Source organism: Megascapheus bottae, chromosome 23, assembly GCF_031878675.1.
Source record: "Megascapheus bottae isolate mThoBot1 chromosome 23, mThoBot2.hap1, whole genome shotgun sequence".
Lineage (NCBI taxonomy): Eukaryota > Metazoa > Chordata > Mammalia > Rodentia > Geomyidae > Megascapheus > Megascapheus bottae.
The window spans coordinates 16,955,916-16,980,856 of NC_143531.1; the positions used below are offsets into that span (position 1 = coordinate 16,955,916).

At 40.7% G+C, this 24,941-nt stretch overlaps 1 protein-coding gene across 2 annotated transcripts in view; it reads left to right on the forward strand.

Moving 5' to 3' along the window:
* Unc5c (unc-5 netrin receptor C) overlaps window positions 1–24,941 on the forward strand; it is a 310,807-nt gene that overhangs the window by 271,570 nt on the left and 14,296 nt on the right. For both annotated transcript variants that reach the window (XM_090356786.1, XM_090356787.1), the window contains 3 exons: window positions 8,466–8,634; window positions 10,052–10,285; window positions 23,400–23,549. In XM_090356786.1, the coding sequence (XP_090212912.1) occupies window positions 8,466–8,634; window positions 10,052–10,285; window positions 23,400–23,549 (553 nt within the window). The remainder of the gene's footprint in view (window positions 1–8,465; window positions 8,635–10,051; window positions 10,286–23,399; window positions 23,550–24,941) is intronic.

The window sequence follows — 24,941 nt, forward strand, 5'->3', positions numbered from 1 at the left end:
CTTGTATTTACCAACATCAAATATTCATTCCTTTTTATTCCCTATGCCAAACAACATCCACAAGCCATCAAAACTCTCTTTTGCTGTAATGAGAAAAAAAGACTTGCAAACTCTAAGATCTTTATTTCTTTGCTTGTATCTAGAGTCAAGGTTAACATTAAACATTCATCCAGCAAGGATTTTTGCCAGTATGGATATTTTCTATAAGCAGAAGCAAATATTGGATTGTGCTTTTGCCATGAGGTCCTCATGGTTTCCCCTTTTCGTGTGATTACAGCTAAAGTTCAGGGCTTATTCCTACCATAGTGATAGGTTGACTTTGAAAGGAAATAATTGTCAGCCCTTCCTTTAGCTTTGCTTCCAATCCTACAGTGATACCCTGGCTAGGGTGATAGTGCCTTTAAGTGGAGGAAGGACAACGGAATATTCATAGAGCCAGACAACTCTTTCTAGGTCCCCCTGTCATTCACTACAAAGGAATGGAAGAAACTTCCTCTACCAACCAGTTGAAGATAGGTACAGGTTGTGGCTCTGAACACAAAGCTGGAGAAAGCTCAGCACTCAAAGAAACTATTTACCAGAGTCTGTAAAACAAGGAACCATCACACCAAGATGACTGTGTCAAAGAATTTCTCTCATCACTAATTGTCTGTTGTGATCTGCATTGTGTTTTTGTTATGAAAACACAGAATGAGAACTTGCTTTAGATCATAGTAGTGATACAGTTTCTTCACCACTTAATTTCATCATGCTCTTAATTTCATTTACTCTTCAATGGGAATCTGCCAGTTATAATGTGCCATTTTTCCTGCCTAAGACTAATACAAGTACCAGGCATTTGGATACTATTTCTATTGTTTCTCAAAGTCCCTTTGAATGCTCACGTAATACAGGCCAGAACGTTTCTGGGCATCAGGAGATGCTTATGTAGAGGGAAACTCTGAACATTTTGTCCAGATTTCTTCTTTGCTGATTCCTTAGATTGCATCCAAAACTGGGTGTGTGTCCAGCTGGACTGCCACCCCCTACTCATCTGCTGATGGGAATTGTCTGAAGGCAGGCGTGAACTTAATTATATGTGACGTAGAGAATGTGACAAACGGCTTCATCATGACTGAATGTAGCTTAAGCAGAGCATAGTCTGACAGGTGCAGAAGATGGGACAAGTCGTCTCTCAACAAAGAGAATGCAAAACTGCCCGACTCTGCTCAAGATTCTTGTTTCTCCTGCTCTCTGGAGCTCCCGAGAGGATGCAAAGCCTTGCTTTCCATCTGACTCCTGTACTGATGTGGGCCTTTTTGTTTTTTGCCTTGTTTCTGGGAACATTTTTTTTAAAGAGTATAATTGAAAATTTTCCTTTTGTCAGTGCTTAAGAAGAAAAACAACAACCAAAATGCTTTGGACTAAAGATCTCAAAGTTATTCTTTACCTCTTTCTGGTGTGTTCTGGTGTGTCCTATCTATTTTATCAAAGGCTGAAAAATCAGTTTAGAAGGCCCAAATATAAAAGGAAATGGAATGGAACTGTTTTCTGGGTGAACTGTAGAGAACCACAGAAGTTTCTATACAGTACAGTGGCACAAAAATAGCAGTGTTTTTTGTTTATTTTTTAAGATTAATCTGAGCCAGACACCAGGTGCTCATACCTGTAGTCCTAGTTACTCAGAAGGCTGAAATCTAAGGATCATGGTTCACAGCCAGCCCAGGCAGGACAGTCCATGAGATGCTTATCTCTAAATAACCATCAGAAAACTGGAAATTGTGGTGTGACTCAAAGTGGTAGAGTGCTAGCATTGAGCAGAAAAGTTCAGGGACAGCACCCAGGCCCTAAGTTCAGGCCCCATGACCGACAAAAAAAAATTCGAAATAAATGGAGATTAACGTAATGGCAGTATGCAGATGAAGTGGTGGAGGAAACAGCCTCTCCCTAAAGACTGTGTTCTCGATTAGGATTCTGGAACAACCTTGTTGTGAGGACAGAGGGAAATATGCCAGAGCTGAATCTGTGTTTTAAACTTTAGGTAGGTGCAATGCTTGACACCCATCTTGCCTGATACTTGGGACATAAGGGGCTGAATCTGACTTTGGGAGGACTGTGAATTAAGACCAACCCAAGTTTAGGACACCCCAAGTTATTCCCCACTAATCAAAAAGGCAAACAGTAGGGATCCAGTGCTAAGAGGGCAAAAAAAAAAGTAAATAAAAGCAAATCCCTACATGAAAAATAACTGAAGCATATGGCTATGTGGTTATGGTTAGAATATGTATTAAAAAAAATACAGGGCCGGGTCGGAGTTTGGCCTAGTGGTAGAGTGCTTGCCTAGCATGCACGAAGACCCGGGTTCGATTCCTCGGTACCACATACATAGAAAAAAAAGCCAGAAGTGATGTTGTGGCTCAAGTGGCAGAGCACTAGCCCTGAGAAAATAAAAACCCAAGGACAGTGCTCAGGCCCTGAGCCAAAGCCCAGGACTAGCAAAAAAAAAAAAATATATATATATATATAAAAAAATATATATATGCACACACACACACACACACACACACACACACATACACACACATACACACACACGGCCAGGGCTGGGAATGTGGCTTAGTGTTAGAATGCTTCCCTAGCTTGCTTGAAGCCCTGGGCTAGATTCCTCAGTACCATATAAACAGACAAATCTGGATGTGGCTCGAGTGGTATTGTGCTATCCTTGAGCAAAAGAAGCTCAGGGACAGTGTCTGGGCCCTGAATTCAAGCCCCAAGGGTGGCAAAAAAACAAAAAACAAAGAAAGAAAAACAAGTACAAAGCCAGTCCCTGCATTGAAACCCTAGTAAACACAAAAGAAAAAACAAAGGTAAAAGGTATGGGTTAAGATGTAAGTTAGTGATGAAATAACCTTATTCTATAGATCCACTACACTACACACAGATAATAAAATATGTCTTTGTGTGAAGGAGAAGCTGTCATTCCCTTGAGAAGATGATCGAACTGGAGATCAGTTTTGCTTATGCTCAACATTTTAGTGTTCTGGATTGTGTATAATAGTTAGACTGGCATTATTTCTCACTGAACAGAGGTATTTCTTTTCTTCAGTACAAAATCCCTTCTCATTTTTGAGGTCCAGTTCCTTCCTCTTTAATAAAGAGGAAGATAGTAGAGTCTAACTCAAAATAGTGTTGATTTACAAAAATCTGACTAACAAAGAAAGTCTTCCAGATATTTAATAAAAATATATTCTCTAAAATAGAAGATGATTTTTTCCCTTTTTTATTGTTATCTCCAAACTGTTCCACAAAGAAGTTTCACATTAGTATGTCAATTGATGTATATAATACATCTTGATCAGGTGTCACCAGTGGAAGAGGAAATTTTAAGGAAGTGAGTGAATAGATCATATAATGGGAAAATATATTATGAAAGATAAGATAGCAGAACAATTAGAATATAAAATACTTGACATCTTCCCAAGCTCATTTCTTGGTAATAGATCATAAATCATCTATTTCAAAGCTTTCAGAAGGGGAATGTGTCCAGGCATCATGACATACACCAGTAATCTCAGCATCCAAAAATCTGACACAAGAAGATTACAAGTTCAAGGCAGTTTGAGCCACAAAGTAAAACTCTTATTGCTTTTCTTCTCTTTTTTTTTAGAAGAAAGGAAGAGAGGGAGGGAAGGAAAGGCAAGGCTAGGGGAATAAATGTGCTAAATTACCAGAGCTACATATTCACAAAGACAGATTATGCCCAGAAGTTCATTTGTTCCTTCTTTGGTTCCTCATCAAGAAGACATACTTGAAAATAACAAGGAATTTCAAAGCTTCCCTCAATGGAAATAGATTGTACTAAGGCCAATAAAACAATTCCATAAGGACTCAGCCGTTCTCCCTGGCACATAATGCGTAGGTATGCTACCTAAATCCAGGGATGAACCCTGCCTCCCTAGAGAAATATTGGCAAACCCTTCAGACTGCCTTCCATATTTTTTGCTCAATTGAGCTTTTGATAGCAAGTAAGTTGGATATCCTCTGTCAAGTACCCAGAATGCAAATATTTCAAGTTTCCAGTTATGTGGAGAGACACGTGCTTTAAAAGGCAGCTGTGACTAGGGTGAGATTGTTGTCCCAAGAGACCACAAAACAACAACAACAAAAAGATGCATGCTCCACAAAAGGTCTCTCACATCCACACAGAAGTAGACAGAAACAGATTCTTTTCAAAGAACTGTGATCTAGCAAAAGGGACCCACCAAAAAATAAGGCTTTAAGCCCATTTGAAGCAACTCAAAACATATCACAGTCTGAAACAAACTGATTTGTGTTTGAAATTATAGCTGCACTGGTAACTTAGCTCTAAATCCTTAGGCAAGAGTGTTAAGGTCTCTAGACCTCAGGTTCCTTTTTGGGAAAGGAAGAAATATAAATACTGTACCTTACAGATATTCCAAAAACAGCCAATGCTATAGCTTGTATACAACTTCTGTAAATTGTGCATTTTTTTTGTATTTTTCCCTGCTGAGCACAGCAACAATGAAGGAGAAAAAAAAATGTCTCTCAAGAAACAAATATTGTCTTGTGGTCTTCATCTTCAGAACCCACTCAGTTTTACCATGATATGACACTTATTCGACTATCAAAAGGCTTTTCAATATATTGATCATTGCTGAATTTCTACCTAACTGCCGCTTCTGCTGCTAATTCTTGATCTGTATTTTATTTCCATATCATGGAAAATTGACAGGGATTGAATAGCCTTGTTTTCCTGAATACCCTTGGTGGCCATTGGGATACGAAGGAGTGTTACTCTTCCCTGAAAAATCATGAATGAGATTCCTATGTATTTTCTATTTTGTTTTATATATTTTAATACCCTCACTTTATATACATGAAAGCAATATGAATTCCATGTGCTGACTTTTGGCTCTGCACAGTTCCATCTTACCTCAGTCATTGCTTGCCTGTATTTTGCTCTGCAATTTTTCCAATTTCAATCCTACTTCCTTTCATACATGAAAACCTATTTAAAAAGTTTTTGTTATTATTTCCTCTTTGTTTTTCAGGCCCTGTTATCAATTCCACTTCATTACTTTCCTATTCATTACATTCTTGCACCTCGCTGGGTTAATAAATTCTTTTGACACCTCTTGCTCCTCCTTCCCCCCCCCCCATTCATTGCCATCCCTTGTCCAAGAACAGTGCCCATCAATATTGCATGCCAGGGGTGTGTTAGAGAGTACCCAGCTGACAGCTCACCAACCCAGCAGGGAATGCTCTTCTCCTGTCCATTCCAACTCAATGATGAGAGAAACCTCCTCCTTCCTCTCTTCAGGCACCGGCTGCTAACACCACACTGAGAGACAGATGTTTCCAATCCCCAACTATCTTGTAAGGACCACTTGAAGTGGATTCCACTTTAGTCTCCTGCCATAAAAGTTTCATGCTCACTTCTTAAGGTACACTTGTCACTGGAAAGTAAGAGTAGTACTCAGAAAATTTAATCATTGCAGGAGCTGTTCTTTTCTTCTCTTGGTAAGGAAAAGTAGAATTAAGCAATAAGAATGTCACTGCCCAAGGCAGATAGTGTACTTCTAACTATGACACATTGAAAGTACAACTTCAGCAGTGTTATCAGAGAGTTAGTTTTAGATTGGGGGGAAAAAAAGGAAGACAAGCTGGGTTCAGAGAAAATGAAAAGCAAAGTGGTAAAGGGGAAAGTAATGAGGTCTCAAGCTTCTGCTGCTAACTTGATGATTTCAAATAAAATACATTGCCAAGTTCTCAGGAAACACTATATTTGATAAAGGAAGCTTGCTTTTCATAGAGAGCAGGAATGGTATTGAAAGGCCAAAAGTAGGTACAGCCTGTTGTCAGTTTCTCAATACAAGGAAAGCAAAGAATAGACAGTTGAGTATAACCAATAATAATCAAGCCTTGCTAAAGATAATAATTACCGTAAAGTTTGATTGATTCTTTCATATGATAATAGTCCTCAACTATAAAAGTTGTAAACATTGGCCTTGCTTATAAGCTATCAGATCGGCTCCCACAGTTTTGTGGTAGATGATGAAAGACATGAGACTCTTAAGAGTTTATTAGTCACAGAAATGGTAATACCAAGGAAATATCAGTTTTAATGATGGTTTCCTGAGTTGAGATTCCCAAAGGATGATGCAAAGAAGGTCAGATAACATCCAGAAACTTAATAGCTACACTCCAGGAAATAGCCTCTGAGCTTCGGAACCTTAGTCTTTTACAATTAGAAGTAGCTATGTCTGCCACTTGGTCCACAGGCAGACACTCTCTATCTCCTAAAGCAGTGACTACAGAGCATCTTTGAAAATATAGTCAAGAACATGCAGTAACATGAGAAATCCATAGGGAATTGACTCCCAACAATGTTAAGGAAACTAATAGCTGATACCATGCATTGAGTATTAAATGATGTTAAGCTGTAGATATAAACTGATTTCTTTGGATCTAATAAATAATATATAAAGTATAAAAACTAGAGGAAAAATCCATTTCAAGTAGCCATTGTATTTATAAAGGACTTAATATTAGCCTTTTAATACCTATGTGAACAAAATGCAAGGATATCAGCTGGACAACGTACATGTAAAGGGATTTGTGTACTAAATAATTGAGAAATATTGATGTTAGAAGGGAGAGAGTATTGTGTTGTCCTTGAGAAGGTCACTGATTTATTCTGTGTCATAGCTTTGTCAGTGGTTGTAATGAGGACATAAGTGGCAGACATAAAGGATATGTGAGGGAGGAAAGATTAGGAGAGAAACCAATATTTAGAAAGGAGACAGTTTTAGAAACTTACGTTCAATGGCAACCTCTTAATACAACTCCTTGAAGATAATAAAAATACAATTTTAGAAAGATCACACTGAAACTTTAAAGGTAAAATTTAAAATCTAAATATACGAAGACTTGTACGTGGGTTCAAAATGCATCACTGTAAGCAGAAGTATGTATTAATTGTTAGACTTTCATTAAAGATAGAAAGGCTTAAGCTAACAGATTATTTAACTTCTGAGGGTCTTATTTATCTTCTTTAATAATCCTTTCGCCATAGCCCCCATCTAACTGGTCCTGATAAGTAATATTTATAAGAAAGTCCTTGATTAAAAAAACCCTCAGGCAAAAATCTAAGATTGGATGAATATATCTACAGATTCCAATGAAAGAAAACGGTAGTCTCCCCTGACAATATAAATGAATATTAGATTCATTTTGAGGTATTTATTAGGAACACTGAAAGGTTGATAATCTCCATATGAAAACGTTGGAACAAGCATAAGAAAAGATCTAGAAACCATGTTTTTCCAGTTGGTACTGCATAAAAATATAAAGAGATGCGTTCTGTAAGAAAGAAAATTTTGGAGCTATCGTGACAGTTCCCAAATGCAGGAAATAAAATGAGCGAAATGCAGGTCACAGATACATGAAAAGGATCTGAGCAGGACAGATGGCACTTGTTCTACTAGGGATATTTTGGTCATTTGAATTGAGTGAGTAACATGTTGATAGCAGTAGATTGTAATTAAAGATGTGTTTAAAGCAGTAACCACACATTGGCCATGGATTCCCAAGACTCTTTATCTGCATGTGCACTGGTTTTCAATGGCCTAAAATTCTATAGGCTCATAACTTCCAATCCCATGATCGCTGATAGGCAACTTGAGTATTTTAAGAGCAATCTGCTCCACACATTTCAGATACATCAGCTGATAAATTTGATTGAGTAAGCTATTTATTTCTTGCTTCTTAGTGAAAAAAAAATGGAAGAAGTATTGAAAAAATAAGAAATAAATAGTTTGGATCTTTGAGGTTCTTTCTTCCCCAGAGTCTCCTAGTAAGATATGTGAGTAAAGAGATCTGATTATAATGTGTTATTGAAATGGGATTCTGTACCATTTCTGATCATACTTGAAGGAAGCAATCTGCTATACTAGCCTGAATAATTCTTGAAGTCATTTGAACTAAGTTTAGCTCTCGGGTGTCCTCATTCTAAAGTGAGGTTTTTGAAGGATTTTTTCAAGTTGGGCTCTGGAAAACACTGAAGTGTTTAAAACCCTGTAAGGCCAAGGGTAAATAGCAGAAAAGCTAGTTATGTAACTTCATAAAAACTCTGTTCTTCCCTATTCCATCTTGAATGTATTGATATATGAGTTCAGAGGACACTACCAAGGACAGACCTGCGTCTGAGGGTAGGAGATCAAAGACAGGCTGGCAGTTTCACCATTATCATAAAGACCTTCAGTATTGCAAGATCAAAATCTTCGCATAAAACGCATGGCTTCCTATTTTTTTCTGTCTCCACCCCCTCTCTCCAAACAAAGCTCTAAGAGAAGAAAAACGCCTTGAACTATCTGTACAGCTTTAGATCTCAGATCCCAATGCGTTCATCCTACATCAAAATACCATGTGAATGTCACTGATGCAGCCCTCTGCTCTCCTCCCAGGCCACCCATGGAAGACTCCCAGACGCTCTTGACCCCCGTGGTAAGCTGTGGACCTCCTGGAGCCCTGCTGACACGACCTGTGGTCCTCACTCTCCATCACTGTGCAGATCCCAACACTGAGGACTGGAGGATCGAGCTCAAGAACCAGACAACACAGGGACAGTGGGAGGTGAGAGTGTGCCTATCGTTCGGGGCCGGGAGTTTGGCCTACTGGTAGAGTGCTTGCCTAGTATGCATGAAGATCTGGGTTCGATTCCTCGCTACCACATCCATAGAAAAGGCCAGAAGTGATGCTGTGGCTTAGGTGGCAGAGCACTAGCCTTGAGGAAAAAGCCCAAGGACAGTGCTCAGGAACTGATTTCAAGCCTCAGAACTGGCAAAAGATAAATAAATAAAAAGTAGAGGAAAGAGAAAGAGTCCCTATCAAACAGAGATGGAATCTATATAGCTATTCCAGAGCAGCTGTGGGAGCCCTATATTGCAGAAGCCATATTGGGGGGTGGGAGGGAGGAATTTAGGTTCCATTTGAATCTCAGCCACAGAGTAGTTTCTAGTGTTTTATCTACTCTCATATATTATCATATGAGATAATACATGAGAATATAAAAATAATTTATTAATAATTTTTAATAAAAATAGATAAATAATTTAAAAGATGGTCATGTTAGCTACTTCATAGGGAAAGTATACTTTAAAGTCTTATATGAGTACCTTTTGGATTATAGCTATACATTGGGAAAATATACACATACGCACATACACACTCACACTATATATTGGCATATAATGCATACATGATTTTTTTTCAATTGCAGGTAGAGATGTACACAAACAATGTTAGACACTTACTTGAAGACAAGTACTTAATACATAATTCTTGTAAGGCACACCTGGGAAAGCAGAAATGATGTATTTCCAGCAGTCCACAGGAATAGGTGCGTGGCACCTTCTCTCCCTGGAGATAATGCCACCATCAGTTCTTAAGGACCATCCTTGTCCTTTATATCCATCCCAAACCTTCAGTTAGCATCAGTGTCACAGGTGCTTGCCTACTAGGTAATATTTGTAAACACTGAACTATATTTACATTTACATAAAGCTTTTATACAAAAATAATATAAACACAAAGCATAGGTATATACTACTATATATAAATATAAAACATATTCAGTGTAAGTATAACTATGAAATTTGGCCTATGCAAAATTACAGTAGAACCTCGCTTTTAGATTACATAAGAAATTTAAAGAGTAAATGTCCATATGCCAGAAGCATATTAAGCTCCAGTTTAACTGTTATTGAAAGGGTAATTTATGGATGGCTTTAGTATTTTCAGAGAAATTCCAGAAATGTAAATAGTCAAGCCATACCACAAAATAAGGGCTATCTACCCAAAAAACATTATCAGTATGTGGGAGATGGTAGGAAGGGGGAGTGTGCTGGGAAATTGAACTAGAGACAGGAATCAGAGGAGGAGAGAAAATTACCAGATGAAGAAGGAAGCCCTGTTCTATCCACTACTATGTGTGGTAACCGGCACACACCCTTGGTGGCTTAGCCATGGCCCCTTTCGCCTTGTGTCCTAGGATGTGGTAGCTGTTGGAGAGGAAAACTTTACCACCCCTTGCTACATTCAACTGGATGCAGAAGCCTGCCATATCCTCACAGAGAACCTCAGCACCTACGCACTGGTTGGGCACTCTAACACCAAAGCCGCTGCCAAGCGCCTGAAGCTAGCCGTCTTTGGGCCCCTCTGCTGTTCCTCCCTGGAATACAGCATCCGAGTGTACTGTCTGGATGACACACAGGATGCCTTGAAGGTGAGTGGGTTCTACCTTCCCCGCCTCTTCTTTATGTCCACCTGGAAACCAAGGTTTGAGGTAGCTGTGTACACATGGGCCTGTGCATGTGTGTGAACCCAGGTGCGTGAACACGTGTGTTCAAGTCCCCTAAGGAAGCAGGTCTAAAAATAGGCATCACTCTGGGGCCATACTGATTCATGAACTGTGTCTTTTATGCAAATTCTTCCCAAGAGGTACTTTTTGTTTATCTTCCTTGATTTCTTTTAATGAAAAATGTAGGAAAATTTGGCAATGAGAGCCGTGGATGGTAAATAATCTGCTTCCATGTTTATCTCAGCTGTGTTCTTCCTATAAAAGAAATTGGCATAATTGCTCACACTATATGTTCCTCTTGTGTGCCACTTCATTTATATGCTTTCCCATTCTTTTTACGAGGGCTGTGAGGGAGAGGGTTGACAACACGCTGCTGCTTGGTGGGATAAATGAGCTTAATTCCTAGCGTGATTATTGCCATTCATTTTATCCCATTTGAAGCTTTAAGGGATATAGTAAGTGCCTTTGAAGAAGTTATGGTCTAGAAGGAGGAATAAAAGAAGTAGGCTAAAGATGAGAAGATAAGTCAGGGTAATATATGCCACGGCAGAGATGCTAAGTTCGACAGAAGCTCAGCAGGGCCAGAAGTGTGCTGTTTGTTTGGAGGAAATGCGAATGGGAGCTCATAGTTGAGACCGGCCCCATTAGAACGGAGAGTTTGACCTGCTAAAAGGAAGGAAACATGAAGATTCCAAGGTGGTGGGAAGGGGTGAACAGTAAATAATACAACTAGGCAGGCACTTTATTTCGGAAAGCCTAGAATAGCTTTCTTTGGGTAGAACAGACCTTGATGATCAGAGTTCAGATTCAGTCTGCCAATCTGGCCTTGAAAGTTTGTGGGACCCTATTCTCAGCACGTAGCTGACCACAATGGTGTGTGTCTCCATCACTGTCACTGTGTGGAAAGTTGAGATTGTTTGTGGTGATGTGCCTATCCTCCCAGATACTACAGGATAGATATGAGAGGCAGATCATGGCAGGGGCATGCCCCTTGGCAGGAAGCCAGATCCTGTCTCAAAAATAGTCAGTCCATAAAGGGCTGGAGACATGTTTCAGCAGGATAGCATCTATCAAGTATAAGGCTCTGAGTTCAACTCTCATGCTACCCCTGCTCCCCCCCAAAAAAGATTAAATAAATAAATGTGAGCATAGCTGGATCTGGTGACAAGTCTCACCCTTCTCCCTATTAACCCCCTTACTTGCTTCTGGTAATAATTCTTTTACTCTCTTCTCCTATGGCATCAACTTCTTCCAAAATTGTGCATCTGATTGATCATACAGTACTTTATTTGTGTTTCTATGCCTGATACTTGTTGAATCATCACCCTGTGATTATCCCCTTGAGCTAAGTGCAGTCTGAAGAACCGAACGTAAGTTGCTCCATATCACACAGCTATGAAATGGAGAGAGCGAGCTTTATGCTCTAGCAGTCTGGTACAGTTGGGCTATCAAACTGAGACAGTCAAAGAGCCAGATCTTAGATGACAAAGACCAATGAGAAACTGCTGTCACAGGGAAGAGGAAGAACAGCCAACACATGAGGTAACAGAAATAATAAAATCAAGTTGGAAGGAGAAAAAAATGGGTCGTGGAGGCTAAGACAGGAAATGGGTTTTTTCTATAAGAACATGCCTTTTTAGGCTTCCATCCAGAGTATTTCTAGCTCATGAAAAGTGAATACTGAAGGTCAGAAACCCTGAGGAGCTGAACCAAGAGAGTACATTATTTGTAAGGGACATAAATGGAAGCAGGGAGACAAGTGAGGAGCCAGTGGCAGCATTCTTTGTGGTGGTTGTAGCCAGCATGGATTCAGATGAGACCTCATTGGTCACTGAATGTATTTTTTTTTCTTCATGTATTTATTTATTTATTTATTGCCAGTCCTGGGCTTGAGCTGAGGGCCTGAACTCTGTCCTTGGACTTTCTCAAGGCTAGAGCTCTACCACTTGAGCCCCAGCACCACTTCTGGCTTTTTTCTATGTATGTGGTACCAAGGAATCGAACCTGGGCCTTCGTGCATGCTAGGCAAGCACTCTACCACTAGGCCAAACTCCCCAGCCCTCATTGAATGTATTTTGATGACCAGGTCTGTAGTGTGTTCTGATGTAGACTAAACCATGTAAACACATAGCTCTGGTTAAATCTTTTATGTTGTCGGAAAACTGGACACACCTCTAAGGCATTGTCAGGTGAGAAAACAGTCTGGGCTCCTTAGGGAAAACTGTATTTGTAAAGTGGCGATAAGGTCAGACTGAGCCAGTTATCTGGAACAATTTCAAGAAAAAAAAATTCATTGCAAAAGGCATACTGTGGAAAACTTATGGGATATATGAAATGTTTCACTATGTGTATTTTGTATCTATACACTCAGGAAATCTTAATGTGTCTTCCTAACAGACATACCCAGAGATCTATAAAACTATGTGATATTTTAGAAGGTATTTTTAATTAAACTAATTACCAAGACAGATATGCACATGGTGGAAACAATTCAAAAGTAGTTGTTACTGTGATCAATCCTTTCCAGAGAGACATTTATATATTCTCAGCAACTTAGCTTGAAACAACTATGAATAAGAAATGAGGCTTTCCAACACCTCCTGGTCTTTTTAATAATGCAGAAATACAAAAATCTAGTAATAGATAAGTGATAGATCATAGATAAATGATCTGTGCAACAAACTGAAGAGACCATTAGTTCAACATCTCACCTTAATGACTGTCTCCACCTAACCTTACGTTTCTTTTAAACCCCTTCAGCCTTCTCTGTTCTGACTCTATACCCCCTTCTATGCTCACTCTCACCTCTAAGGAACTCAATTATCCCCAAGACTCCAATTATCTTGAGCTTCAAAGCTCCTGTCATCTTGAGGCTTTGCTAATAAACACGGCCACTAACAACTTCGAATGAACAAACTCTCGACTTTTAGTTCCAGCCTATGAAAGAAAACACATATTTGCAGTGGAGCCTGTTGTCCTCTAGAAGTAACGGAACTAAACGGTGCCTTTCAGGTTTCTCTACAGTGTTTGTAGGTATGTTGTCCTGGCTCACTGGCTCTCACACAACAGTCATTCCCAGTCTTCTGCACTGCCCCCCAATCCCTGGTAGTTGTGCAACTCTATACATATTTATCAATATTCTCACCTCCCAGTGGAGGCACCTTCAGCCATGAGCTTTACACTTCTAAGCTCTGACTGCAGTTTCTTCTCACTATATCTGGTCTCAGAGAGAAAGGAGCTCTACTTATTAACCTAATTCTTTACCATCGAATTCAATACAGTTCCTAACGCCTCCAATATTTGAGACAAATGGTATCCAGAGTTAGATTTTCCCGGATTTGGATTTCTTAAATTTTCTCAAGTATGCTTAGATTCTATGACAATTGCAGAAGGGAAAACAAATATCCTTCACCTACTGTGTAGTTATGTCCTATCAGCATGGCTGCTATGCTTGGTCACCCTCCCATAGAACATAATTATGGAGTACTTAAACTAATCGAGGTGGCCTGTGGTCTATAGCAGAAGGCATGGAGAATGTTATCACTTTTATTATCATGTATATGGATGTCTATCAATCTGTCTTAAGCAACTCTGAGAAACATTTTTTTCATCTAGCCACTTACTTCCTTGAGTAGAAATTTTTTGCACAATTTCCAGTAGGGTTTTTGCTGGAGCAGGAAGAAGAGATATTCAATTAAGTTAGCATAAAGAGATTAAGATACTTAAGATTGTTAAGGATAGTTTAGGTATAGTCTATTGAAAAGTTTGTGTTTTTCCTTTCTCCTCAGGTGATTAAAGGTGGAGAAAGTAATGTTTTTCTTTTTATTTTTTTGCAAAGACTTAAATCCTAGCATAAATAGAGAAGAAAGTGACAGAGAATGAAGCTGTTTGTGGGATAAACGTAAAAACACCCTGGAAGGCTATATGAGAGGGACAACTTATGAATCCATCCTTTCAGAATAAAGAGACTTATACAAACTCTAACATTTAGAACCTGAAAAGAGTTACTTGTGCACACTGCGAGCAGTGAGATATTTACTGAGATTCTGATGAATGTATTTGGGCTCCACACCAAATAGTTTATATCTCTGTGGAGTCACTGGGCTGGGAGAAGCATCTTTTTTGAATTAATTCAGTTCTCATAGGCACCCATCTGGGTTCTAGTACAGTAGAATAAATAAGAGAGTCGAATAAATATGAAAAAAATGAGAACCGTAAAGAAGGAAAAAAACGGGGGGGTGTGGAGGGGAGGGTAATGGGGGCCAAGACATGTGAAAGGGTATCAATGTATGTGAATTAATGCACCTTCTATCTGGCAAATATCATGTAACCCTTTTATTAATTACAATAAAAAATATTTTTAATAAAAAATATTTTTTAAAAAAGGAACAAGACACTGACAAGTGGAGGAAGGGACTAAAGCCTAATTGACAATTTTGTGCTGCTTTCTTGGGTCAGCAGCATGTTAAAGGGCTGAGGTGGTTTTATCTTCATCATTGCTGTCCTGCTAGTAGCTTCTTCCAGGGCAAATGACACCACCTCAAAACCAGCCTGACCTGTCTATGAAACTTCCATCATCCCACTTTTTCGTAACAAGTCAACATATTCAGTCAACATGTGATTGAGATGTCTTAGATTTCCCTTTGTATCATTTGATTTAATTGTAATCTCATCACAAGATGAGTTTCAGTTTGGGTGGCGTGTAAGTCTCGTCAGCCATTTTGTCACATGATCTTTGGTATCACAAAGTGTATCCCATTTGTATCACCTTCTCCTGAGATCTGGCCCCTTCTTCATATTGGAAATTGCCTGACATGTTGAATTTTCTCCAGTAGACGAAAGGAAGTTGTGGCAGGCAGAATAATTCCCTTCCCCAGATCTCTATACATTAATCATCAGAACCTGTGATGCTTGCCTTACACCACAAAGGGGGTCATGCAGATATGAGTGCTTTCTCTGTATAATCTGGGTGGGTTCCCTCTAGGACAAGGGTCCTTCAAAGTAGAGAAACTCTCTAGCTGTAGTCAGAGGGAGCTATGACCATGAAAGGAGGATCGTGGAGATGTAAGGTAAGAGAGAATTTGAAGATGGAATCTGGGTATGGTAGGTAAAGGAAGGTGATCCATTTCTGGAAGGCAGGAAAGATAAACATGCAAATTCTCCCTCCACCTTCCAGAAAAGAGTTAGTATTTCTCATATTTTAAGTGTAGACAGGCACACATTAGACTACATATCTGGAAGAGAGGCACATATTTGTGGTGATTTCTGTTGGCAGCAAAAAGAAATAAAAATGATAATTTCAGTGGGAACTTCTGAGAGAATAAAAAGACATACAAGACATCTTCAAAAGTGCTAAAGTAACCTAATCCTCTTATTCCCTACACAAGAGATGTCACGTTTTGCTTAGGGATATGCCCAAGAGGATTCAAGTGGCAGGGTCACGTCCCTTGAGTGGGACTCTTTGGTACCTTTGCTTCAAAAGAAGCACAAGCTTCCTGTTTAGCAGGTTGAAAGTGGCATCCTGGAACAAGCACCCGTGGTGGCAACAGCTGTGGAAGAGCTGGCAGAACCCTGGAAATGAAGTGACTTGACAGGGATGTTTGCACATGGTCACTGGAGTCCAGCCTTGTTATTATTAGGGGTGGCAAGGCAGACAGACTGGGTGTGGGGTGGAGGGGTAGGAGAGAAGAAGCCCTGGTGGTAAAGGCAGAAAGGGAAAGTACCAGTGCAAAGCCGGTGCCAGTGGAGTGAACCTGAGCAGGTGAAAGAGGCCAGGCTGATAGTTAGATGTTCTCCACTGCCTGACTCAGCAGCCTAAGGCCTAAAGGGTGGAGGATAAGGGGCGGAGATATCCAGGAGAGAACACATGCAGGAACAAGAACAGTCTGCTCCAAAGCTGACAGGGGACAGCAGAGAAGGACGAATGCTCTTTTTGGCCTCTGCTTTGGAAGAGTGCAGGCACACAGCTGTGACAGGGACAGTAGATACAGCCACAGTAGCAAAGAGAAAAAAAAAACAAAAACCCTACTCATCCCAAAATGACCAGGGCAGGTTTCAGCAGCATAAGATTAAAGGTTGAAGAGAAATAAAACAGGTTCCACAAAACCTGATGGCAGATGTGAGTCTTTTTTTTTGTACACACTACTCAGCACAATCACAGAGGGTTGGTCTTCTGAGCTTTAGCATATGGGACATGCTGAATATGTGCTGGCTTAGCTCTTTGTGTCTTGGAGAGCTCTGTGTAAAAAGGTCATGGGAGGTGGTAGTGGAAGTACTGCTATTCAGTCCTCAGGGAGATGTCACTGCCACCAGGCAAGGCAGAAGCAGAGCAGAGCAGCTGGAGTGGACGGCTGGCTGCTCTTTGCTCTTTGTGCTCTGCCTGGGCTCTGCCTCACAGCAGCTCGTGCTACCTCGTCATGAGCCTGGTGCTATCTGAAACTTCTTCCTTAGTCATAGATCCTCCAACCCCGCCTTCCATGTTGCTGTTGAGGATAAAGAGATGAGGACCATCCAGGAATAATGATAGGATACAGAGTAAAAAGCCATTCACTGAACCCTCCAAAACCTTCTCTTCAATGGATTAGCTTCACCCTTTCTCTGGAAGATAAAATTGTAATTGGGAGAAAGAAAAGAGATGGAAAATTATTTGGAGAGAAAATAAAAAGAGAGAGAAGAAAGGAAGATGGGGCCTAATTATCTCTCATGATAAAGACAACTAAAATAGATTTCTCTGGGGAAGAAAGAGATACTGATGGAGAGGAGTGATGTTGGAAGAGTTTGCCTGCAGGGTCGTGGCAAGGAGAGGTCTACAAAGCAGAAGAGAGGAGGTGGAGGATAAGGAGAAAATGCTAAAGAAAATGTAAATGTATAGCATCTGATCCTTTGTCTCTATGGTCTCCAAGACTGAGTCCAAGGACAAACAGACTTCCAAGGAAGGACTCTTCCTGGCCTGCACTGTGCATGCGTTCATAAGGTGCCTCTCGAGGTCATTGAACAGTTCTTAGGCCCTGTCAGTCCCCAGACCCTATCAATCAGAAGCCTCACAAAGCCTTCAGGTGTCATTTAGGCCCCTGACTGGGTGCCCATTCCTGAGCCCTCAGTGACTGTTCACATGCAAGTCTTCCACAGGCAATGGGCCATGATGTGAACTCCAAGAGCCTGCATGCTCGACTGCTCAGGGCCACGGTGTGATGTCAAAGGCCTGCATGAAGGACTGCTTCTGGCCCTGGTAAAGGATAAGGAACCCCATGAGAGGGGGGCTTTTTCTCTGCCTAACCAGACTTTTTTTGTGTTTTCCAGTGGGTAAGCAGAAGGGATAGGGAGACAAGAAGAAGAGCAAGCAGGGGGCATGGGGAAACAAACTCACTAGGAGCATCGAACCTGCCAGACCCCCGCCTGCCACCCCTTGCTCCTTAAGGGTCACTGCACAGTCACTTATTTTCCCAGCTCTGTATTAAGCGTCTGTCTCGAGCAGCCAGCTAAGACCCACAGTCTTCAAGACATTCCCCAAGCACCTATGTCTAGGCCACTTTGTCGCATGTGAGGTTGTCATCGAAGAGAAACTTGCCTAAGTTCAGAAGGACTGGAGGAATTAGAAGGACAAGAGGCATAGAAACGCAGATACAATCCAACCCCAGTAACCCCCAAGAGCTAGAAAAGCAGCGTGTACAAGTTTCTCAGTCTCTGGGCCCACTCCTCTTGCTGCCTCTGTGGCAGGCCCCTTGTGGACAGATCCTACCATCTAGAAGCCTGGAGTCTTCTGGGCCCAAGCCAGAACAGCTCCCTTTATGTACAGACCTTAAAACAGCTTGGATTTATTGTGGCTCTTAAGTGGCCCAGGCTAATGGCTTGGCATGGATAATGTCTTAGTTTAATTGGTGATTGTGCAAGCTGCTTGTTTCTACTGTACAATCCCTTGTTGCTGGCTCTGGAGCAATTTCTCACAGGCAATTGGAGGTAATTTGGTTTTTCACTCAGGCCTGCAACTGGAGGCAGACATCACCCTGCAGCAAGATCCCATTCCAAGAGATTTCACACAGCCCCAGAGACAACAAGCTCTAAGGTCAAGGCTTCAGCTTCTGGTGACACTGAAAACTGATTTGTGGGTGTCTAGATGTATGTGTGGCCAGGGAGGTGTGGACAAAAGTCACTGCTGTCAATAACCAGCTTTTGAGGGTGTCATTGCAACGCTAAGTAAGAGTGGAGGTAAAATCCAAACAAGGAAGCCATAGCAGGACTTTTCGCACACAGGCAGAACAAATTCAGAACAACAGGTGGGTTCGTCCAGAGCCTCTCCAAGGCCCTGGGAGTGAGGGAGAGAAGACATTCTCTGTAAAGGAATGCAACCTTCATACTTCTAAGAACAAAGAACATTGATGAGCCTAATTTTCCCTGTGGCCTCTCCTTCCAAGGTCATGATATTTTTCTGTAAGTCTTCCTAAATCGTCTGACCGTATATCGATTTGGCTCCTAGTCTGTCTTTCAAGGCGTGTGAAATGGCACAATCTCTGGGATCCCAAAGCAGTTTATGGAGAAGCTGTTTGGGAGCAGAGTGCATGCACAGGCTGTCCTGATCACATGCTTACACGCCAGTCATCCTGAAGCCGACTAGGAGCTGGGCCAGGCCGGCACAGAAATTTGTGTAGCTCCTGATAGGGCAGGGCACGCCTCGAATATTGAGTGAGAACTCCCAGGAAGAATACAGGAGGAAAGCATTTAATGTGGCACCCATATTTTATTGATCCATTATTTTTTTTTTGCCAGGCCTTGGGCTTGAACTCAGGGCCTGAGGACAGTTTTTGGGCTCTCCTCAAGACCAGCATTCTACCACTTGGGCCACAGCACTTCTTCTGGCTTTTTTTCAGTGTAAGTGATACTGAGGAATGGAGCCCAGAGCATCACACATGCTAGTCAAGCACTCTACCACTAAGCTAAACTCCTGGCCCCATGATCCATTATTTTTTACATTTTTTTTTATCTTAAACCTATTAGCAAAGAGAACTTAATGCTGAAAGGATGCAGAAAAAGCCAGTTTTCAGAAGTACAAGTGACAGCATGTTTTAAAGAGGAATGTGCTGTAGCATATCTCACAATTATAGTACTGTAATAATAGGGACTCTTCTATATTCTGACTCAATACTTATCTAAAGGACTTACTTAAATTATACTACTTTAATTTCCAAGGGGTCATTTTATCTATTGTCTTTATATGTGAATACCTGGATTCAATATAAATTACTTTAGTTCCTCTCTTCTGGTTGTTCTTGTTGTGATTGTTGTTTTTTTCTCCTTGGGCATTGTCCTTGGGCTTCCTCAAGGCTAGAGCTCTACCACTTGAACCATAGCACCACTTCCAGCTTTCTATGTATATGCTAACAAAGGAATCAAACTGAAGTTTTCATGCATGCTAGGAAAGCACTCTACCACTAGGCCAAATTTCCAGCCCAGCCGTATCTTTTATTCTTGTTTTAGTTCATGAATGTCGCCTTCTATATATTTTATAACAACATTGACACAGTGATATATTTACATAGATACATTATTCACAAAGAATGTATCCTAAAGATAATCATTTTGCAGTACTAAGGTTCGAACTCACAACATTATGATGGTTATTATGTAAGTGCTATGTCACTGAACTACATCTGCACTGCCTATCTCAATTAATTGGCTGGTAAGCATACCCAGGTAAATAAGTTTTCAGAGACTTCAGTTCTTCCCATGGGTGTATCCTGATGGTCAGTTTATCTTTTACCAGAGTTTGTGTCCAATTGAAAGGAAGAAAACCATTAGGTTTCTCATTGCGCTATGCCACTGCTCTGTGTCTTTCCTTTTTATTTATTTATTTTTTTACCAGTCCTGGGCTTGAGCTCAGGGCCTGAGCACTGTCCTTGGACTTTCTCAAGGCTAGAGCTCTACCACTTGAGCCTTAGTACCACTTCTGGCTTTTTTTTTCTATGTATGTGGTACCAAGGAACCGAACCCGGGTCTTTGTGCATGCTAAGCAAGCACTCTACCACTAGGCCAAACTCCCAGTCCTGTGTCTTTTCTTTTTAAGGGAGAGATAGAGGGCTTAAGAATATAGAGAACACCCAGCACCAGTGGGTAATTCCTGTAATGCTAGCTATCAGGATGCTGAGATTTGAGGATCCAGGTTTGAAGCTAGCCAGGCAGGAAAATCTGTAAGATTCTTACCATAAATTAATCACCAAAATCTGAAAATAGAGCCGTGGTTTAAGTAGAGTGCTTCCATTTATCACAAAGTCTCAGAGAGAGCGCCCAGAACCTGAATTCAAGCCCTGAAATCAGCACAAAAAGAAAAGGAAAAGTGTATAGTTTATGTCTTCTGACCTCATAATCGCTAAAATGGCATCTTACTTCATTCTTTCTCTCTACACTATTCCCGATGCTTTTGTCACTAGCAAGATCTCTTGCCATGACTTCTGAGGATGTGACAAAAAAGAAAAGTCTGATCCCTTTCCTTAGGCTGCTTCACTACAGAATTTTAAATGAGATATTAGATTTTTTTTATTTCAAGGTCATGGACAATAGACAGTTAAAGGTTTTTATCTGTTGGTTTCTGCCAAGAAAACTGATAATGTTCTGGTATCCTCTGGCTGACTATGTTGATCGTAAGGATGGGGGTGTAGATTGTACATCCTTGGGTACAATTACCTCCCTGAATACAATGCATCTTCGTTTAGACATCCCAGGGAGATAATTTGGACATACTGAAGATCTATAGTAATCAGATAATTACTATCGATTGCTCTTCAGACGTCTTGATGAGGTAATTAGGACATACTGGAAAGAAGCTAGAACTGATTGATTGGCATGACTGTAATCTCAAAGATTTCTAATTATGTTTCTTTTCTTCTAATGGCTTATAAACAAACATCACTTTAGCTTTAGAATTTGTCAGGTGCCAGGTTCACTGGGAACATGAGCTTTCTCTATTATGCTAACTAGACATGGAACATGATCAACAGAAGCTCATTATACCTTCCTGCCGAAGCAGAAGAAATTGCAGTTAACCCTCTCATTCTGAATTTCTGCACAGGGCTGACTTCTTGTCACAGAATGGGATGTGCTGTGTCAAGAAGGTGGTCTGGGCAGTGGTCATGTGAGACCTTGAGCTAGTTGGATCTGTATGCCCCCTGGGATATTGGCTAAGGCAAACACAGAAGTCAGGACACAGTGACACAACCTCTGTGTCAGAGAAGTCAACGGACTCAGCTCCTTCATGAAGAACAAGGGACTCATCACCAGCCACAGTAAAGAGCAGGTCAATACCACTAGGCAAATAAGCCACACACTCCCTACATCTGAGTACTCTTGCCTTATGGCATCCACAAGACTAATTACAGGACTTCATTCCACATGATCTCTGTATTTCCTATACCTGGTAGGATCTTGATTTTTTTTTCAGAATAATAGCATGAATTAAAGGCCAAGAACCATTAATGCAATAGCTTGCCATGAGCTGTTTACATCTAATCAGTGATATTGGTGAGCTCAGCATTCATTTATTTTTTTAATGTTTTATTTAAAACATGAAAAATAGATACATTTCTGGGCATCAAGCTATCTGGCTGGTACTCTGGACTCTGGGATGTGACTGGACATTGTTTTCATGATTTCCTTTGTACGTGGTTTTCTGGTGGGTGCCCAGCACAAGCAGGTGGTATTCTGACTGAACACCTGTGTTTTTGAACTCCCTGATTTCTAGTCCATAAAAAACTACCAAAAAGCTGGATGCTGGTAGTTCACGCCTCTAACCCTAGCTACTCAGAAGACTGAGAATCACAGTTCAAAGCCAACCCAGGCACAAAGAGCCCATGAGACTCATCTCCAATTAACCTCTAGAAACCAGAAGTGTCACTGTGGCTCAAGGGGTAGGGTGGTAGGCTTGAGTTGAAGATCAGCTCAGAGACAGTGCCTACACCCAGAATTCAAGCCCCCTGTCTGACCCCCCCCCAAAAAAATCACCAAAATGAAAAGATCATGAGTTTGGCCTAGTGGTAGAGTGCTTGCCTAGCATACACAAAGACCCAGGTTTGATTCCTCAGTTCCACATGCATAGAAAAGTCAGAAGTGGTGCTATGGCACAAGTAGCAGAGTGTTAGACTTAAGGAAAAAGCCCAAGGACATTGCTCAGCCCCTGAGTTCAAGTTCCAGGACTGGCAAAACAACAACAACAACAAAAACAGCTTGGAAGTAAGGAGAGGTTTGAAGTACAATGGACAATTTAGCCAGAAAAGGGAAGCCAGGAAATTATGTCCAATGATAATTGACAGTGTGCTGGTATTTGGATAATTACAGCTGTAGTTGGAAATGCTTCATTAGCTACCATTAGCTAGCTTGAGACATGGAATGGAGATGGAATTTGTCTTCCTGTAATATCTTCATACTGTACATAAAATATGGAACAAATTCTCAGTCATAACTCTTGAGGAGTGAGGTGTTCTTTCCAAAATTTAATCTCAGCAGCTGTTTAGGTCAATATTTGTTGTTTGCAAACCTGGCTAATGAGCAGCAGAAAATTTTCTTCTAACAGGACATGTAAAGAGCATATTCCAGAATTTTAGTAATTGAGAATTAGATACTTGCTCATGTTAAGCAAAAAGTTAATACTATTGTTTCTGTATGTACTAAAAGTGAAAGGACAAAATGTCTGAAACACACTACAAAAGTTTATTTTTTCTTCCTTGATGTTGGTTTTCTTCAAGTCTGAAGTATGCGTTTGTCTTTTCATCATTTGCCACCTTCCTTAAAAGTTCATTAAGATCTACTTCATCTGTTTATATGTATATTTTTTTACTGATTTCCTTTTATTGAAGTTTCTTTTTATTGTTTGGAGACCGGTGCAAGTAGGGGCTGTGGTGCAGCTGAGGCCCCAGGCCTGGAAAATACAGGGTCTCAGTGTTGTCCCAGCCTGCTTTGCTGTAAGGAGGCACGTGGATGACTCACCCTTTGGTGACAGAGCTAAGGAGGATGATACAGGTCAATAATATGCTCTGTTCTGGGCATGTCATTGTAGGAAGTTTTACAGCTCGAGCGGCAGATGGGAGGACAGCTTCTGGAAGAACCGAAGGCTCTTCATTTTAAAGGCAGCACCCACAATCTGCGCCTATCCATTCATGACATTGCTCATTCCCTCTGGAAGAGCAAGCTGCTGGCTAAATATCAGGTAAGACGGCCAAGATGAACCAAGAGCTTGGAGACAACTTGGAAAGAAGATTGAAAGTATATAACATATAAGAAATCTTCTTCTTAGAAATTGCTCTTGTAACAATACTTGTTTCTTGAAATGAATTTGGGGGTCATTCAAGATTTTTTTAATTAAAGATTACCTTTATGGATATATGTAAAGGGTTGCATCTTGAAAACTTTTCCTGAACATAGCTATGCTGTCATTGTTCTAGTTTTAGTAAAAAAGCAAATCTCCAATTCCAGCATTTCAGTTAATCTTTATTGAAATTGATTTCACTGAAATTACCTCAGTTGATAAGAATGGCCTCAAATGTATTCACAGGCATAATTCTTACACCATGAAATGCAAAGCAGGGTTCAGTCTTGCTAGCACAGCACCCTAACACTGATAAATGAAAATGAACTCCATTTGGGGAACTTGAGGTAGAATGTCCAAATAAAACACAGCCAGGACTTTATTAAATAAATGGGCATCAAAGTATTAGTCCCAAGTCTTCTTGTATGCACCTGTGGGAAAAGTTTCGCCTCTTCTATCCTCCAGCCTGAACACTCAGGAATGGATACCGATGGATTATAGGCCTCATGCCATCGTGGACATGAGACTTGGTCAACCGCTGTGAATCTTGGTCTGCAAATTCAGTCCCATCTCACACTCCCCTGTTCTAGTGACTCCTTCCTGGTCTCAGTCCATAAGCCTGCTAGAATGGAAAAAGTTTTTAGCCCCATTCTTACACTTACATGGCATTTACCCACACATACATTACAGAAAGCAAACATCTACCTTTGTAAATCATCAAAAGTGTGTATATTTGGTGCCATAATCTCTGCTTTGTCCACCATAGCCTCCTATAAATTTTTTGCTTCATTATAACAAGACCCTAGTATCGATAGGAGTCTATTTCAATTTTGGAAAGTTAGTGTCTGCTTCACTCTTTGTGCTTTTTAAGCCAAGCATTTTTCTATGGCAGTTAGTTTCCAACTGAGCTACGTTTGGGATGCCCTGTCCCAGAGGATGGAGAATAAGAGTTGTGAGAGGGAATGCAATCAGGCCTTCTCCTTTCCATTTCTTTGCTTTCCTCCAATATGCCACAGCAGGAATTCATTTTAATGAGCAATGGTGGTATATCTATAGTTATTTTTGGAACTTTCTAAGTGATTTTTTTAAAAAGTCATTTACTTTGATGCCTTTTGCAAATGAAAGAAAGCAAGTTAGGATGCACTGGTTAGGTTTGTGGATCCCAGAAGTTAATTCACTAAGTTCAAATCTCTGCTCTATGGCTTAGGATGCCAAGTGAGTTCGTGAACCTCTCTGGGCCTCAGTTTTTCATGTGTCGAAAGGATCAGGAGGTACCTGTGCTTGGATGGAGCT